At 53.0% G+C, this 13,146-nt stretch overlaps 3 protein-coding genes across 3 annotated transcripts; all 3 read left to right on the top strand.

Moving 5' to 3' along the window:
• Nucleotides 1–3,773: 3,773 nt before the first annotated feature.
• On the top strand, nt 3,774–7,367 carry HER10_EVM0002069 (uncharacterized protein). Its single transcript, XM_035471795.1, has one exon. The coding sequence runs from the start codon at nt 4,405–4,407 to the stop codon at nt 7,174–7,176; it is 2,772 nt and encodes a 923-aa protein (XP_035328937.1). The 5' UTR covers nt 3,774–4,404; the 3' UTR covers nt 7,177–7,367.
• A 311-nt stretch (nt 7,368–7,678) lies between these two features.
• On the top strand, nt 7,679–9,098 carry HER10_EVM0007507 (3-oxo-5-alpha-steroid 4-dehydrogenase). The gene is made up of 3 exons (XM_035477062.1): nt 7,679–7,936; nt 8,020–8,223; nt 8,298–9,098. Exons 1-3 carry the CDS (start codon nt 7,853–7,855, stop codon nt 8,898–8,900), a joined length of 891 nt encoding a protein of 296 aa, XP_035329615.1. The 5' UTR covers nt 7,679–7,852; the 3' UTR covers nt 8,901–9,098.
• A 239-nt stretch (nt 9,099–9,337) lies between these two features.
• On the top strand, nt 9,338–12,565 carry HER10_EVM0002075 (uncharacterized protein; the record flags this gene model as incomplete). Its single annotated transcript, XM_035471801.1, has 2 exons — nt 9,338–10,513; nt 11,189–12,565. The coding sequence occupies 2 exons, from the start codon at nt 9,338–9,340 to the stop codon at nt 12,563–12,565; spliced, it is 2,553 nt and encodes an 850-aa protein (XP_035328938.1).
• Between the last annotated feature and the right edge of the window lie 581 nt (nt 12,566–13,146).

The following is a 13,146-nucleotide window of genomic DNA, read 5'->3' as shown; positions in this document are numbered from 1 at the left end:
AAGTCGGAGCCCAAGCGTGCGCGTCTTTTCTCTATGTCTGTCTTTCATCACATCCAAGGCACAGACCCGGAGCCTTAAGGAAAGATAGCAAATCAATGGTATCTAGATACTTTTCCCAGAACTTAGTTATGCGCCAGTGCCATAGCAGTTTCACTTGGGGACCGCAGAATACGAAGAAGCTACTCATATTTCATTCATCTTTCACAACGACGATGGAAGCGAAGGGAAACGTGATTCTTCTTGCTGCTAGACCCTCCTGAGAGAGTGGGATGTCTCGAGCGAGCGGACATGATTGATGGGCCAATTTCTGAGGGTTTCTATTACGCCCGAGCTATTTCGTATCTCAGCTTTCGTTGAAGATTGAAGACGATCATCGAGTATATTTCCCATCCCTTTTCCGTTCTCGTTTGTCTCTCTGTCTCTCTCTCTCTCTCTCTCTCTCTCTCTCTCGCGCGCGCGCGCGCCCTGTTATGAGTGAATATCGTTCTGTGTAAGCTTTAGTTGGTCAGTTGATATATCACTTGCCGAGACTACCGCGACCAAGCTCTTCTCACGAGGTTTCGGTATAGCGAGTTGCGTGACTTGAGTTGGATGGTTTGATTCTTTTACAACCTCGTACAAATCCGCCACCAGAGCTCCTATTGGTGATCTTCGTATCATCCTTCGACAGCTGCCCGTGCGGCCGACGATTCCGGAGAAGAGATCTCGGCACAAAGCGGCGTCAGTAGCAAGTTCTGCACGCCTCAAAGGTTAATGTCTCTCGGAGCCGGACTGCCGGGACGTTACCTATGGGCATGTGCGATGTACCCACAAGAAAGGGCAGAGCACTTCTTCACGAGATATAGATGTGGCCACCTCTAATGATGCCCATATTGACAGAATAATCTACGCGGTTGCTTAGCTTTACTCATATGACGACGCCTACGGCGGAGAAACGCAAGAGATAAGTGCGCCGAATAAGCTCGCATGTCAAATCCAAGGTCTCACTACAGATAGACAGCCCCAGAGCGTCAAGAGTCTGTGGATATCACGGGAACACTTTGGGAATGGATCGACTGCCGTCGTGACTGATGCTGACTGCAGCCTTCTGTCCTACCCCAATCCTTCCGGCCCGCCGGGTCATCGACTGCTCCGAGAGCGGCATCTCATATTTGTGCCTAGCTTCCCGAGAGGAGAATACTCGAAAAGTAGGTAGGGCTAGCTAAGTGGCTAGGATCTTTCGACCCCAGATTGGGAGCAGTGCAAAATTGGTCTCGTGACTTCTGCGCCTCACAAGTCTCTAGTCCTGACAGCCATGGGGAGCATGCTGGGCTCCAGGCGCTGGAGAGGAGGGCAATTGTCGGGATGTGCCCGGTTATCAAGGCTTGAGATGAGAGGGAGACTATTACTTTGTACAGGACTCAAAGAGAAAAAAGGTTTGTTCAAAGTTCAGACTGTTATATGGAGGCCTCTGTTGACTAGAAACTCCTTGCAACCCCACGTCGGGACATTACCCAGGAGAGAGCATTTCTACTTGATACCCTGAGGCTTATCTTGATGCTTATGAGTAAGAGTAAGAGACGACATGATGCCAAGCCTAATGGAAGGATGGAAAGGTGTCACGATGAAAGAACATTGCAATCTGGCGTGTACGAGTAAGCAAAAGGAGGCAGATGCGTTAAACTCTCCCCATCTAGCGTCAAACCGTCCCATGCGGCTACGAACGGGCTCTATGGGGCATGTTCGAGAGAGATGCAATGCCGAGGGAGAGAGTGGAATTAGGGTGGAGGTGAGATCGGAAATCGAGATAAAATCGAGCGACATTGATTCCCGGAACAAGGTTCATAGGCTTAAACAATGGTCCTAATGTTAGTGAAGCCACCCATAATGCTCCGAACGAGATTCATGCTTCGAAGGGGGGAGGGGGGGGGGTGGTCTCCTCTCATGTAGGCCTGTCGTGGCCTGCCTCGTCCATGGTAGAAAACCTAGGTAAGGAAGTTCCCAAAGCTGAACGTACAGCGTCGGCGACTCCCATGGGCCATAAGGCCTCGTGGTGGCAGCCGGCGTGTCCCCCGTCTTTGACCCCGTCTTGAAACGGAGGCTCGGGCCTTGAGGAGTTGCAAAAAGGGCTGAGGGTTGTATGAACTGTGGGCTGTATGCGAGTATACAAGCCTCCGAGCGAACATAGCTTTGACACTAACTGGTGATGCGTCACCAACAAACAGCTGGCTGTTAAGGCATCGTGGGCGCTCACGCAGCTAGACGGCGGAGGCTTTGGTGCTGGACGGAGAGGCGGGGTCTGTCCCTGTCCGGTAGAGTCACGGGCACGGAGCACCGGACGGCGGGCTGCGTCATTGCGCGGGGAGCATCCATGGTATTCAGGAGTACGTACCGTCTAGTGTGTGGCTGAAGCTGTAGACGCCACAACTCTACCCCACTGGGCAATGGCGCGGGCACCTCTCTTCCAAGGGTACCGTTTCTTGCTTTTTTCTATTTTCCACCCGTCGTCTCTGGATGTTCCATGATGATTGATTCAATCTGGTCTCGGCCGTCTGCGTCAAGCTGTAGATGTAGGCATGGATCGACGAGGACGGCTCTTTCATTTGCTGCCCAAGTCGTATCTCGGTATCGCAATGTCGTTCACTGAGCATCAGACAGCGGGCGGGTGGCTGGCGGTGTACTGCGCGCGTGCTGATCGAGTGGACGCGCAAGCTTTCGGCGACATGCTGTGCCATCTTACCCGATAGTTTTGTACTGGTTGACGAGAAATTATCGAGGACAGCCGCGAATGGTTCATGGCCATTGTCGTCGTCACCATGCGTGTACCGCAATTCGCCATGTCCGCTAAAGAATCCCCATGTGTACGAATTGTGGTTTGTCTTATCTTCCAATGATGCTCGCCATTGGCCCGTGACATTTTGGCCCTATGCGAGCAGCGATGCTTTGCTATGTTGTAGTAGGTAGGTCTCATATGATTCCTGCATGTATGCTGTTGCCTGGCGATTCCGCTTTGTGTAGTCGGTGGACGACTCGAGGAGGTATCCAAGGATATTCCCACAGGGCGAAGTCTTGCCAGGGCCAGTCAACGAGCATGGTGTAATTGCCGCTGGCTCTTTGCCGCAGGTGTATCTCTTCTCACCATGCCTTCAGCGCTCTACAGACTGCGAGAGAGCTTCTGGTGGCAGCGGCGGTACCCTGTCCGCGTAACTCGAGATGCTTGTGCCGCGCCGGGTCTGCGTCCAGGGGCCCACTTGGTCGTGCCGCAGCGGAGAGGCGATGGTACGGAGTTGGTGGTGAAGCAAGGCGGATGGTGTCGTTGAGGTCCATGCCTTGCTGAAAACCCAGTATCAGAGATTCGAGGCAGCAATGGTAGGTGCTGAGGAGCGTTTGTCCCAACTCTTGAGAAGTTCCATTGACATCCCTTCTATCCATCCAAGTGATGTGCGAGATAAAACTGACGGGTCCCAGTTCTAAACGTCGAGGTGCAGTGCTGGGGAAGAGGTCGGCGGGAAGAGTCTCTAGAAGAGATGGGGAATCCGGGACGAAAAAAGACGTCAAGTCAGCAGTACGTACCGGAATACGAATGGAAGTACCTCGGGGAGTACCTCTCCAGGTAAGGTACCTCAAACTTGGGAGGAGGAGGTGGTGGGGGATTTTGGAAGGAACGAAACCTGAAAGTGTAAGGCGCACCGCCACTTGTGCATGCCCGCCCGCAACCCGCCAGCGTTGCGCCGTGTGCTTGCGTCCCGACGGGTTGCGTGGGCTTTCTCCGTTACGACGGCTGCTGAGGTGTACGAATACCTTACCTTACAGTGCAGTGATGGTCCTGGTGTATTCGTCCAGTGTCTGTACCAGCACAGGTACCTTGTCAGGGCCACTGCTTGCTCGTTGCCGCCGCAGCTGCAGCAGGCTGGTCTTGGCTTCCATTGAGGTGCTCTTTTGGCTTCCCAGCAAGTTCCGTTCCAAGGTTCCTCAGACTCTCTTTCCTGCAACCTCCAGACATTTGGCTTCATCCTTTTCGGCAGCCTGTCTTTCACAGCATTCGGCATACACTGGCCCTCAAGAGCCTGCCGTTTGATTACCTATTCTACCAAACGGTTCCGGGATTGCCGTTGGTCGATTGTCTCTTGTTGGCTGCTGATCGCTTCCAGTGCAATAATTGAGAGGTTTCTATTCACAGCCCACTACGAATGACGACACCTACTGGAGCTTCAATCTCACCTTCACCTACGCCCTCGTTCTCGCCTAGCCGCTCGCCGAACATCCTCAACCACACCTACAGCTCTCTCAGCCGCATAATTTCGCCCAAATCGAAGACATTCTGATTTCGCGTTGCTTTCATTTGCTTGCGACAAACGACAGCCACCCTCACGAGTTCATTCCGTTACGACCACCCAAGTCCGAGACCTCGGGACCCTCGTCGACATGGTTACCCGCAAGCCCGTCCCCAACGAGACCTCACTCGACACCAACGTTGCTGCCCCGCGGGTTGAAGACATGCGGAAAGAGCTTTGGAGCGCAACCGATTCTCCTTCCGACGTAGACAGTGTTTGGGACGATGCTCCTCAGCAAAGGGGCGCTGCTGCTCTGAACCAACAAACAATACCCCAAGACATTCCCGAATCTCTGAAGCCTGGCGGGGTCACGGCACAGGCCCCCGAGATGACCAACGGAGTATGGAATGACGTTGACGGCCACAAACCTCAAATCGCCGGCGAGACAAGAAGCGAGTCCAACGAGATCCCACTGGTATTACGGCCAGGAGCGCCACCTTCACGATCCGACACAAACCCGTTCAAGCGCAAGGAAGTCCGCGACGACTCAAATCCAACATCACCGCCCACCAACGGGACCCCGACGATGCCTCCGGCGCAGCCACTTTCGCAGATGAGCACCGGCGAGATCAGTAATAATCCATGGCAACCTGCCCTCGACCAGCATGCTCAGAGAGCTGCCGCCGCCAGCGCCCAGCAGTCTTTGCGTACTCAGAATAGCGGAGAGTCTGAGCGCGATGCATGGGCTGCAACGCAAGAGCCAAAATTGCCCGCCATTTCGACCTCTCCAGCACTGCTATCGCTCCCCTCGGAACCTACCTCACCGGCATGGGACGACTTGCCGGAGAATCAGAGCAAGAAACCGCTAGAATTACCTGTAGCCTCTATTCCCAACGATGCAATTGCAGACCAGAATGCCTGGGACGACGAAGGGGGACAGAACAAGGGCAAGGCAAAGGCCCCCGCACCCGCTTCCGTTATCCCACCTCCCACAGTCGAAGACGGGCCTATGGATGATTGGAATCTCATCGACGTCGAACCGCCCGCTGGCCCTCCGCCGGGCAGATCGCAAATGCCGGATCAAACGCACGACAGGCCCGATCAGGTCTCCGACGACAAGGTAGCGCCAGCATTGCCTCCGCGGAACGACGACGAAGAACAACCTCCGCGCCAACCCCCACGTCCTGTGGACGGCAAGGCCGAAACATACCAGATCAAGAACGTCCGTTGGCACGATCATAGCGCGGATAAGAACCCGCGAGTTTCGCCCATCCTCGTACAGAATGCTAACGGCCCTTGCCCTCTTCTTGCCTTGGTCAACGCGCTTACACTTACAACTCCATCGTCTCTATCAGAAACGGCCTTGATAGAGGTCCTCCGCTCTCGAGAGCAAATCAGTCTCGGGTACTTACTGGACGCGGTCGTCGATGAGCTGATGAGGCGAACGCAAGAAGCTTTACCTGATGTATCCCAGCTGTATGCCTTTTTGAAGGGGCTTCACACAGGAATGAACGTAAATCCACGTTTCGTTCCCACACCTGAAATCATCAAGGCCTTTAAGCGCACTTCCTTGACTCACTTACACCCGACCGAACGCGACGACTTGATTCCCGGAACTTTCGAAGACACTAGAGAGATGGCGCTCTATGCTGCTTTTGCCATTCCGCTTATCCATGGGTGGCTGCCCACTAAGAATGATCCGGCCTACCCTGCTTTTGAGCGCCAAGCTGCCTCTTTTGAAGACGTGCAGACGCTCCTGTTTCGAGACGAGGAGCTGCAGGAGAGGTTGGGAGAATTGACGGAAGAGGAGGAGCGGATATACTCAGACATACAGTCGATTAAGGCGTTTTTGGAGACTTCAGCCACACAGCTGACGCCATCTGGACTGGAGGTTATCACAAAGGCCATGAAACCGGGCTCATTTGCCATTCTGTTTAGAAACGATCACTTTTCAACACTGTACCGGCACCCTGCTACACAGCAACTCCTGGTCCTCGTCACCGACGCAGGCTACGCCACCCACGATGAAATTGTGTGGGAATCCCTAGCCGACGTGAATGGCGAACGCACGGAATACTATTCTGGCGACTTCAGGATCGTGGGCGGGGAGCAACCACAAGGGAACTCCAGGGGACAACCTGCTCCGAGAAACAATGCCCATAACCGACCGAGAATCGACACGAGTAGCGCCAATGAAGGAGGCTGGACTACTGTGCCGGGCCGCGGCCGCAACAAGCATCTCGAGGCTCCGGCGCAAGGTGACGAGATGCCCCTGTCGCCGAATCATGAGCAGGAGGATCGAGATCTTGCCCTCGCGCTTCAGCTACAGGAAGAAGAGGAACAACGCCATCGGGCAGAGCAGTCGGCTCGCCGGCGCGAGAGTCAGCTTAGCGAGCAGTATATTGAGCAACAGGCCAGATTGCAACAAGGGCCCACGACTAGACGTGCAGCCGACAGGCAGGCTGCCCGAACCGGCACCGGTGCACGCAGCAACAGCAATGGCAACTCAACTGCTTCTCGCGGTAGCCGTCGGAATTCTAGCACCAACGTGAGCAGTGCTGCAGTACCACCCACGTCGGGTCGGCAGCCTGGACAACCGCCTCAGATGGTGCGACCACTGGTTCCGCCGACGGTTCCTGCTCGTCGACAAGGCGTAAATCGGCCGGCTGACGAAGGCATGGATGATGCCCCGCCGACGTATGAGCAGGCGCAGGCGGCTGCCAAGTACGAACCACCTCCTGGACACCCTCACCATCATGCGAGCAGTCCCGTCAATCGACAAGGCAACGGGGGTGCCGGGCCGTCATTCCCGCTGTCGCCCTCGCGGCCAGGTATGGGCGCCGGTCGCGGGCGCGTGCTGGGACCCGGCGGCGTTGTAGGAAGTTCGCAAGGAGGGAGGGAAAGGGATTGCATCGTAATGTGAGCAGAAGAAGCTCCAGTGCTTTTTATGATTGCGGCGTTTTCGTATCATTTGAATTCTTGCGCAGAGCATGGACAGACTACGACTAAGACAAGCAGAGTTGACTGAGCCTTTTGCTGTACAAACATTTCCTCTCAGCGGGCGGCGTTGGAAATAGTGGCTTTATAGGATCGATAGCTGATGAATGGAAGAAGAATCATGGCCCTATAGCTTACGCTGGGATCTCTGAATATTCTTGTGAAATTTGTCAAGAAATGGTTAAGGGATTTCTACTCGGTAATTTTGACGTGTTCCTGAAGCTGTGGTGGAGGCTGCAAGGGGTAGCTGTACAGGATGCTCAGGGGAACCTCCCCGATTTGCAGAGCAGCTCTTTCAACCCCGCCATTGCTAAGGCGAATGGGGAAAGCGGTCTGGCAAGCCGTGGCTTCAACGCGTCGCAGGCCCAAGACCCGGAGCTCCCGCCGCCAATTCCACCCAAGCTGCTTGATGTCATTGATTTTGTGTCGCACTTTCCACATACCTACAATCTACGGTGGGGGACTTGAGAAGGCGGGAAAGCGCACCACGCCACAATACCTTGTTCTTCTGGGGCTTTTTGACTCATACTACTCTCTGCTACTCTGTTTCCTCTAGTTCTCTGCAATTGGATCGTCCTTCACCAGTCGACAAGGAACCGGAAATGTCCCTGATTGAGGGGTGGCTCCCGCCGACGCGGGAGAACTGGCAGACCATCACTACCGTGTGGCAGCTTTCCTGGCCTGTGGTATGCAACAACAACAACTTCCATGGGCCATTTGGTCAAAACACCTGTGGCTGACCTTTGCTGACTTTTGCATGTCTGTGTAGTTCGGCTCTTTGCAGTATGTCATCAATTGGTACGGCATGGGCAAGACCTCGGTCACGAGCCGCCTCAACATCCCCGGCCGTCTGGCGTGGTTCCTGATGGAGATTCCGGGCGTCACGACGTTGTTGTACATTATGAACACCCTGCCGCGGCAGGTTGGCATTGACGATCTGCCGTGGCAGAATAAGGTGCTCGCTGGGTTATTCGTACGATCTCCCGTCCCTCTTTTTGATTGCCCATTACTAGATCTACGTCGACTGACAATTGGGCGCCACTGCAGACTATCCACTACGCCTACCGTGCCGTCCTATTCCCGATTCTCCAACCCTCAATGTCCCCGATCCACGTCGTCGTCGCCTCTTCGGCCGTCCTCTTCCAGCTCATGAATGCGACCTGCCTGGGAAGCTACCTCGCCGCCTACGGCCCCACCACAGCCTCAGCATGGGACTCTGCCCTCGGCCGCGGCGGCATCGCGCAGTTTGCCGCGGGCATCGCCGTCTTCTACGTCGGCTTGACGCTGAACTACTTCCACGACGAGGAGCTGCGCGAGATCCGCAGGACGGAGCAGCGGCGCCAGGCCAAGATTGCGAAGCAACAGAAGCTGGAGGGTAATACGGATATGGCAAAGGGCGTGGACAAGCATTATCGGCTGCCTGACACGATGCTGTTTCGGTATATGCTGTACCCGCATTACTTTTGCGAGTGGGTGGAGTGGTTTGGGTTCTGGATGGCCAGCGGGTGGAGCGTACCTGGAAGGGCGTTCTTTTTGAATGAGATTTTTGTCATGTTTCCGAGGGCGAGGAGCGGGAGGCGGTGGTATGTTGGGCAGTTTGGGGAGGAGAAGGTTGGGAAGAAGTGGACTATTATTCCGGGGGTCTATTGAGGGTTTAGCTTATTGGATAGCTTGCTCCCATGTGTAGGCTGAATTGCTCTAAACGCTGAGAAGTAAACGCTGAGAAAGTTTGCTACTACATACGCAGGGCACCTCCGAATGATGGGCAAGTCAAGCTTTTTGACGACTAGCGAGGGTCAAATCTCTTCATCTCTTGCTCTCATGGTGCCCACCTTCTCTTTACCCGGATGGCAGCTCAAAAGCATGTTTTTTTCTCTCAAGCCAAAAGGCTGCTTTCGGAGAAACACTTGCTTGATAGTATTCTAAGTCGGTTCCCTCGAGAATGATTCTATCTGATGTCTTAACCCAAGCCTGCAGATGCATCGGTCTACGTATCTAGTCAACGACAACTTGACGCAAATCCGACACTCACAAAACTTTTTGGCACGAGACAAAAGGTTGATAGCAACTATCCTTCATCGCTAACAATGTCTATTAACCAACTGCCCACCGAGACTCTGTTGCTAATCTTCGGCAACCTTGTTGACGAACTCTCTCCCTTTCCAGGCGACGTTGTCAAGTTGCTAGAATACAGTCAAGCGTCATCGCGCGACATGGGACATTACGGGAAATCTGTAGCCCTCAAAGAGCATCTCGATCCCGTAGACCCACAGAGTAGAAAGGACATACTCAGCCTGGCGCGGGTCAACAGCCGCTTCTCACACATCTGTGCCGAACTCCTCTATAGACGTATCGTCGTTACGGATGATAAGCGGTTAATCAACTCGCGCAAGCTACAGATTACACTGGCATTGTCAGGAGCTGAGCTCCAGCAAAGGGTTATTCAACTACGAATAGACCGTGATCGCGATTGCGGAGTGGGGGGAAGCGTGCTACCAAAACTACCTCTACTCGACCCCTCCGGATTGAGCCATTTGAGGACTCTGGAGCTCTCCGGCGACGTAGGACGCTATGAACGACTAAATTCACGGTCCCGGGCCCACTGGTTCAGGGCCATTCCCAAACTTCCCAGTCTCGAGCGTCTGGCCTTGAGACACATGAACAATGTGGTCTGCGACTTTGTAGAATCCCATATGCCTGCCTTGCGGCGGATCACGGACCTGTGTCTCTTCAACTGCCGTCTTGCCACAGGCGGCTCCTACACACAAAAGGACTTCTTCCAGTGCTTCCCGGCGCTGCGCACTCTTACTATCGGAGACATGTGGGTGATAGAGCTCACGCACGACGCCCAAGCCTTTGCGCCTTTTGCGGACACTTTGGAGACGTTTACTTGGTACGAAATAGAATGGCAGATGACGATTCTCTCAACATCGGCGTACCCTCTGCAGGCGCATGGGCTCAGGGCGGTGAAGCACCTCAAGGTCGCGAGTCTGTTGCAGCTCATGTGCGGCGACACCAATGGCTGCGCGGCTAGGAAGACTGTTGAGACGATTGAGCTTCTCAATGGCAGTTTTGACCTGAGACATGTGCCCCAGCTGCTGACAAAAGATGGGAGGTGGAACGGGCTCGTTGAATCTGCTTTGCTACCTTCTTGGCCACTCGGGATGCAATATTCTACACTGAAATTGGAGGAGTTGATTTCAGAAGAGATGGAGAGGCTGCTCAAGTTTCTGTTCAGGCAGTGCCGGGATGTGTATAAGCAGGTCCGAGTTCTTGATATTCGGGTCATTGCTGATGATGATGACCCGGATAGAACGGAGGAAGAAAAACAATTCTTGCGCAAGCTTGCGCTGGATTATGCCAGGATTTTCAAAGAGGACCTTGGCATTGTCTTGCTACAGGGTTTGTTTGGTTGAAGGATTTGAGGGAAAGACCCGATAAGGATACATACTGACTGCCATTGACATTGTGATTAGTTCGACAATGTTAGATACCAGTATATTTGATGAAATTCGAGGAGCGTATTCATTAAATCCATACGCGTGAGACTTGGATGATTCGGCAGCTTGCTTACGACTGAGAAACCGCCGAGATGGTATTCCGAGGTGAACACGTTCTTTGCCCTCAAGGTTACCACCTAGTCTCGGCAAAGACGACGCCCCTGCCAACTATAAAAGAGATCAACTGCAATCAAAAGATACCAAGTAAGGTAGTCGAAGTACTGTACCTTGTTATCTAGAAATCAACAGATTTCCTCCGCAGGGTGCCGGGCCGCCATAGGCGACCTCCACAACTATGTATGTGTCGGAGAGAGGTCAGCACCGCCTACCTTGAGGATTGAGTCAAAATTTGATTCCCCATTGTACTCATCTTTCCCTATAAAAGGGCGTGCATATCTTCCTGAACGTTGAGATAGAGGCACCCATATCCTATTGAAGGTCGACATAAAGCCAACCATTTGCAATAGATCCAACCCACGGATCTCAAGATACATCATCGACATGCAATCTTCTCAATCACACCCGAAGAGCCAGAATACCTTGTCGAATAAGATGATTCCGGCCACGTTGACTTCTCTGCCATATGAGCTGCTGCTCATCATTGCCGAAAAGATTGTCGAGGACGACCTTTTCCCTAGTTACAAGACCGAGTGTACATATAAGACTTCGACCCAACAACTAGATCGATACTGGAGAATTTCGCACCAGTTCGGTAACTCCTATCCGATCGAACATGGAAGAATGCCATATACACCAGATAATGGAGCGGGCCTCGTCAGTCTAGCGAAAGCCGGGAATCAGCGGCTGTTAGGAGCTTGTTACGAGGTTCTCTACAAGAACCCTATCTCTGGGCGAGGCTTCCTTGGCTTTTGGGATGCTCTGGAATGCATCAACCCAGCATACCAAAACGACATACAGCACCTAAAAATGTTCAAGACTCGGAGCCACGGTGATCGACTTGAATGGGATTGCATGGTGAGAAAGGGCCTATCTGTATATGACGATGCCACCTACAGCGACTTTGCCAAGACAGTCTCGTTGAAGCTACAAGGCTTGAAGAGCCTCGATATCTCCTGCAATTCATCATACATCATACCGGTTTGGATCCCAATGCTGTCGTCTCTACCTTCATTGAAGCACTTGGCATTGAGAGATTGTTACCAACTCGAGGGAGACAATTTTCCTCATCTCCCCTCACTTGTCGAGGCACACTTTTACCATTGCGAGTTACCCGAAAACGAAGTTTTCGAACGTATGCCTTCGCTCAAGGTGCTCGTCATCGACAATGACTACTGCCTTGAGGATGAGGATACAGAAGTCTGCGATGTAAACCCTCTCGCCGATACCGTCGAGACATGTGGCTGGCTCGTCGAACGGCCTGCACATTGTTATTATTATCCTCTACGCCAGTTTCGTCGGGTGAAGCATCTCAAGGTGAATTTGATTCATGAGATTTTCGGAGGTGCACTCGAGTACAACGAACTTCCGAGGTACGACGGTTTTCCGAATCTTGCGGCGACTGTCGAGACCATTGAGTTCGCTTCGCGAATAACCTCGCGTGTAACAGGTGGAGACCCGAATGCACATGCCCGGTATTACAGGTATTGGCAGAAGAGTTTGGAAGAGCTTCGGTACACCATAGATATGATGGAGGAGTGTTGTCGGAAAGAATGGCGGAAGGTTCGGCTTATTGACATTAGCATGCTCGCTCTTTCCTACCGTCGCGAGCGTTCAGGGTATGAGGGTCTCAAGTTTCTCGTACGTGCCAAAAGGCGCTTTCAGCAGGAGCTTGGTATTGAGTTGTTGATTTCGTAAGGCTAAAGGGCTCTCGACTGCGATGTTATCGATCAGAAGGCCTGGACGAACGATGTCTCGTGCACACCATGGACGGGCAACGTTGTAGTGGAAGGAGGGGACTTTCGAATAAAACGTCAGCTCAGAAATTAGGCAACACAAGAAAATAAGGCTTAAGACTTAGAAACGGTGATAGAGAAATTCACAATCATTGCGTTAATTCAGAAGCAATGACGCAACAAGTGCCGCGATTTCCCTCCCTATTAAGAAAGCTGCCAACCTCGAATTCGAAGGTCTAATGGAAGCAATGCTTCCACGCGAATGCTTGAGAACAACCAGGCTGAACTTCTTCGTCAGACATCGGACGTAAAATGCAAGAGGCACTTGAGGACCTGCCTTGCCGATTACTACATGTGGTAGACTATCGAACGACGCGTGGAAACGAGAGGCGAGGCCGCTGGAAGACACCGACATGTTTCATGACAAACACCAAAGAACGAGCCTAATCAGAATCAAGGGGCCAATCCTGACCTGCAACAAACTCTAAGCTAGTCATGCAGAGCTGGCCTTGCAGTTTTACCCCAATATTTATAAGACGTCGA

The sequence above is a fragment of the Colletotrichum scovillei genome (genome assembly GCF_011075155.1).
Source record: "Colletotrichum scovillei strain TJNH1 chromosome Unknown Contig00009, whole genome shotgun sequence".
NCBI lineage: Eukaryota > Fungi > Ascomycota > Sordariomycetes > Glomerellales > Glomerellaceae > Colletotrichum > Colletotrichum scovillei.
This window is presented reverse-complemented; position numbering and strand designations above follow the sequence as displayed.